We start from the raw sequence: 5,000 nt of genomic DNA, 5'->3' as shown, positions 1-5,000 counted from the left end.
CATGATTAAATTAGACGCACAAAAAAGATTAACACAGGAAAGAGCGAGAAAAGGTAAACAAATGATTACATAAACATAATTAAACAAGACACACACGAAAGACCAACACAGGGGAAAAAAGGAACACAGGAAGTAGAGAGAAAGGGTAAACAAATACTTACATAAGCATGATTGAATAACACACACAAGAAAGAATAACACAGGAAGGAGCGAGAAAGGTAAACAAATAATTACATAAACAGGATTAAACAAGACACACAAGAAAGACTGACACAGGAAAGAGCGATAAAGGGTAAACAAATAATTACATAAACATTAAATAAGGCACACAAGAAAGATGAACACAGGGAAAAAAGGAGAACTAAGAATAACAAAACCCTCACACTTCCCCCGTTCCAGATGAAGCTCGACAGCGGACACGCCGTCACACCCGTTGAAGGCGAAGAGAAAGCGAGACTGAAGAAGACCTTCGTAGGCTACCCCGATGGGTTAGTTCGCGTCTCTCCCGACAGGTGGCTCTTCCCTGGCAGATATATGGACCTGGGCAACGATTACTACAACTTCGAGGTATATGGCACTTTATTACGTCCGTTGCTGAAGTCCGTGTGGTTCGTAATTCAAATTTTAATCATCATAGCTTTTTCTGATATTTGTAATGTCAAGTATTATCGCTATTCTTCTTGCGGTAATTATGTGTTTTACATCTTACCTGATTTGGAGCATTAGAAGGTTTATTATTTCATATTTCATACTCTTCATCTAGTTCGTTTTGTCCAAATAATTCTGATTATCCAGAATGAAGTCACCGTATTCATTCTGCGTTTTTATTATTTTTTTAAATCTCTTAAGCTCACTCTTCTTATTAAGTAATTTTTATTGGCTCAACAAATGATATCATGCTGATGCAAGATAATTAATCCAAATAATTTTGTTTGCATAAAATACTCGTTTTATCCAAAGTGTTGTTTCTAAGCAATGTCTTAATTCATGTTTATTCAGGATATGTTCTGTTTATTTAAAGTACACTACTTTTGCCCGATATTCATCCATTTCACCTAAACCCTTATTCTTATGGAAATATACCCACGATTCCACATACCCGGGAGCGATTCACTTAATATATAGTTATATCCTAATATATCCACTTCTCCCCCCCCCAAGAAAAAAAAGCAAAAACATTTCACTCAATTTTCCTCCCAAATTTATCCACTCTCCTCCCCCCCCCCCAAAAAAAAAATCTACCTCCCAAATATATCCATCCCTCTACCCCTACCTCCCCTACCCCCCCAAAAAAAGCTATATATAACGAATTAAAACTTTTCACTCGATCTTCCTCCCAAATATATCTACCCCCCCAAAAACAACTCCCTCCCCCCCGAAAAAGGATAAAAAAAAATAGAATTAAACTTTTTACACTCAATTTTCCTTCCAAAAATATCCACTCCCCCAAAAAAAAAAAAATCAATCCACCTCCCAAATACATCCCTCTCCTTTACCCCTACCTCCCCAACCCAACTCCACCCCCCCAAAAAAAAAAAAAAAAAAAATCACCCACCCTCCCAACCCAACTCCCCCCCTTCCCCCCAAAAAAAAAATCACTCCCCCTCCCAACCCAACTCCCCCCTCCCCCCAAAAAAAAAAAAAAAATCACCCACACTCTTCCTCAGTTCCGAAAAGAAGACGTCCTGATCATGACCTACCCGAAGTGTGGAACAACGTGGACACAGGAGATCGTGTGGACAATGAGGAACAACCCGGATCTGAACAACCCCGAAGCTCACTGGGCGGTTATGGATCGAGTGCCCTTCATAGAGTGAGTTTGAAGGGGGAGAGGGGGGAGGGAGGAGGGAGGGGGAAGGGGGAAGAGGGAGGTAAGAGACGGGAGCAAGGAAGGGAGACGAGAAAGAGAGAGAGGGGGGGGGGGAGAGAGAACAAGATCGCTAGAAGGAGAAAGATAGACAGATAGATAGACAGAGATAGATAGAGAGAAAGAGCGGATAAGAAAGCGAGAAAGAGAGAGAAAGAGACAGCGAGAGAGAGAACGCAAGACCGCGAGAAAGAGTGAGCAAAACCGAGAAAGAGAGATGAAAAAAATAAAGAAAAAAAATAGATGGGCAGAAAGAAAGAGACAGAGACATATAAAGAGACGAAACGACCCCAAAAGACCCCCAACCCCCTATCTTTTCCCTTCCAGATTCGACCTGTTCTTCCCGAAGCACCCGCCAGAGGGCATGGAAATCGTCTCCTCCAGTGCGTTCCTGAAGTACTGTCCCGAGGGCGACCTCCGAGGACCCTTCAACCTCCAACTGTCGCGTGCCATCCCTGACCCTCGGACCCTGAAGACGCACCTCCCCTTCTCCCTCTTCCTCCCTGACCTCTTGGAGAAGTCAAAGGTCATTGGGTCATCTGCCTTCTTCTGATAATTTCTTTTTTTTTTGTTGCTGTTTATTGATTTTTAAAGATATTAGGTGGTTATCTTTCTGCGAGAAGTAAATTGGTTTGTTTGTTATGTCTCTATGAAGAAAGAAGAAAAATAAATGAACAAAGAGAAAGAGAGAGAGAGAGAGAGAGAGAGAGGGAGAGAGAGAGAGGGAGAGAGAGAGAGGGAGAGAGAGAGAGGGAGAGAGAGGGAGAGGGAGAGAGGGGGAGAGGGAGAGGGAGAGAGAGGGAGAGGAGAGAGGGAGAGAGGGAGAGAGAGAGAGGGAGAGAGGGAGAGAGAGAGAGAGGAGAGAGAGAGAGAGGAGAGAGAGAGAGGGAGAGAGAGGGAGAGAGAGAGGAGAGAGAGAAGAGGGAGAGAGAGAGAGGGGAGAGAGAGAGGGAGAGAGAGAGAGGGAGAGAAAGAGGGAGAGAGAGAGGGAGAGAGAGAGGGAGGAGAGAGAGGAGAGAGAGAGAGAGAGAGAGAGAGAGAGAGAGAGAGAGAGAGAGAGAGAGAGAGAGAGAGAGAGAGAGAGAGAGAGAGAGAGAGAGAGAGAGAGAGAGAGAGAGGAGAGAGAGGAGAGGGAGAGAGAAGAGGGAGAGGGAGAGAGAGAGGGAGAGGAGAGGGAGAGGGAGAGGGAGAGGGAGAGAGAGGGAGAGGGAGGAGAGAGAGAGAGAGGGGAGAGGGAGAGAGGGAGAGGGAGAGGGAGAGGGAGGGAGAGAGAGAGAGAGAGAGAAAGAGAGAGAGAGAGAGAGAGAGAGAGACTCAGAGAGAGAGAAAGAGAGAGACAGAGAGAGAAAGAGAGAGAAAACCAATAATCAAGAGACTCAGAGAGTCACAAAAAAAAGAGAAATGAAAGAGAAAACCAATAATCAAGAGAATCAGAAAACGCAAAAACAAACAAACAAACAAACAAAATCAAACACAAACCCACCGACAAAAAAAAAAAAAAAAAATCAGTCCAAACTTCAACAAACGAGAAATACACAAACACGAAAAACGATCCATAAACACAAGATTAAGACCACGGATAAACCCACAACCAAGGCCACGTTTCCAGGTGATCTACGTCGCCAGGAACCCCAAGGACATGCTGGTCTCCTACCTGCACCACCACAGGCTCCTCAGGGCTCAGGAGTTCATCGGGACACTTGACGAATTCGCGGATCATTTCCTTAACGATGACTGTACGTATCCTTTAAGCTGAGAAGGTGATGATATTATAATTATCATGATTATGAGTGTTATTATTATTTCTGCTATTACTGGTCTCGTTATTATTGTTCATTATCGTTGTTATTATTATTATTGCCACTATGATAATTGTCACCATTTCATTATCATTATAACTATTGTCATTATTATTATCATTATTATTTTACTATTATTATAATATTATTGTTATATCATTGTACTTACTATTACCATTTTCATTATCATTATTACTATCATTATCATTATCATGATTATGATTATCATTATTTCTTTCATTATTATTGCTATAATTTTTTCTCTTTTACCAAACCTTCTCTTTATGCTGTCAGTGGTGTAGGGGTCGTTCATGTGGAAGCTGGAGGAGGAACACATACCGTTTCTATAACGCTTGCTTTCTCTCCCTTCCTTTCTTCTCCTACCCCTCTCTCGTCTTTCAGTTCCTCTCTTTACCCTTTCTTTATAACACTTGCTTTCTCTCCCTTCCTCTCTTCTCCTACCCCTCTCTCGTCTTTCAGTTCCTCTCTTTACCCTTTCTTTATAACACTTGCTTTCTCTCCCTTCCTCTCTTCTCCTACCCCTCTCTCGTCTTTCAGTTCCTCTCTTTACCCTTTCTTTATAACACTTGCTTTCTCTCCCTTCCTCTCTTTTCTTACTCCCTCTCTCGTCTTTCAGTCCCTCTCTTTCTCCACCCCTTCTCATACTATACTCAACATCCTTATCACTTCACACACCCAGTGGACTACGGGGCGTACTGTTTGCACCTCTCTCTCTCTCTCTCTCTCTCTCTCTCTCCCTCTCTTTCTCTCTCTCCCTCTCTTTCTCTCTCTCTCTCTCTCTCTCTCTCTCTCTCTCTCTCTCTCCTCTCTCTCTCTCTCTCTCTCTCTCTCTCTCTCTCTCTCTCTCCTCCTCCTCCTCTCTCTTCCTCCTCCTCCTCCTCCTCCTCCTCTCTCTCTCTCTCTCTCTCTCTCTCTCCCTCCCCCTCTCTCTCTCTCTCCTCCTATCTCTCTCTCTCTCTCTCTCTTCTCCTCCACCTCCTCCTCCTCCTCCTCTCTCTCTCTCTCTCTCTCTCTCTCTCTCTCTCTCTCTCTCCTTTTATCAACCTCTCTTGATATTCCTCTGCCCCCAGTGGTGTACGGGCCGTACTGGCTGCACCTGAAGGAGGCATGGCAGCGCCGCGACCACCCCAACCTGCACTTCGTCTTCTACGAGGACCTCAAAGCGGACATCACGGGCGAACTGAAGAAGCTGGACGCCTTCCTCGGCACGGGGCTCTCCGGAGACCAGCTCGCCAATGTGAATATCTCTCCGGATTTATCTTTTCATTTATTTTTGGGTTGTTTTAACGGGACGCCATTAGTAGCGTAGTGCT

General features: G+C 44.1%; 1 protein-coding gene across 1 annotated transcript in view; it reads left to right on the top strand.

Moving 5' to 3' along the window:
- Positions 1-5,000, top strand: part of LOC113828551 (sulfotransferase 1C4) — an 8,295-nt gene that overhangs the window by 1,249 nt on the left and 2,046 nt on the right. The window contains exons 2-6 of the mRNA XM_027381553.2: positions 400-567; positions 1,668-1,813; positions 2,195-2,393; positions 3,477-3,603; positions 4,758-4,924. Coding sequence (XP_027237354.2) covers positions 400-567; positions 1,668-1,813; positions 2,195-2,393; positions 3,477-3,603; positions 4,758-4,924 — 807 coding nt within the window. The remainder of the gene's footprint in view (positions 1-399; positions 568-1,667; positions 1,814-2,194; positions 2,394-3,476; positions 3,604-4,757; positions 4,925-5,000) is intronic.

Source organism: Penaeus vannamei, chromosome 17, assembly GCF_042767895.1.
Source record: "Penaeus vannamei isolate JL-2024 chromosome 17, ASM4276789v1, whole genome shotgun sequence".
Lineage (NCBI taxonomy): Eukaryota > Metazoa > Arthropoda > Malacostraca > Decapoda > Penaeidae > Penaeus > Penaeus vannamei.
Note: the sequence above shows the minus strand (reverse complement) of the source record. Positions and strands in the feature narration are given on the sequence as shown.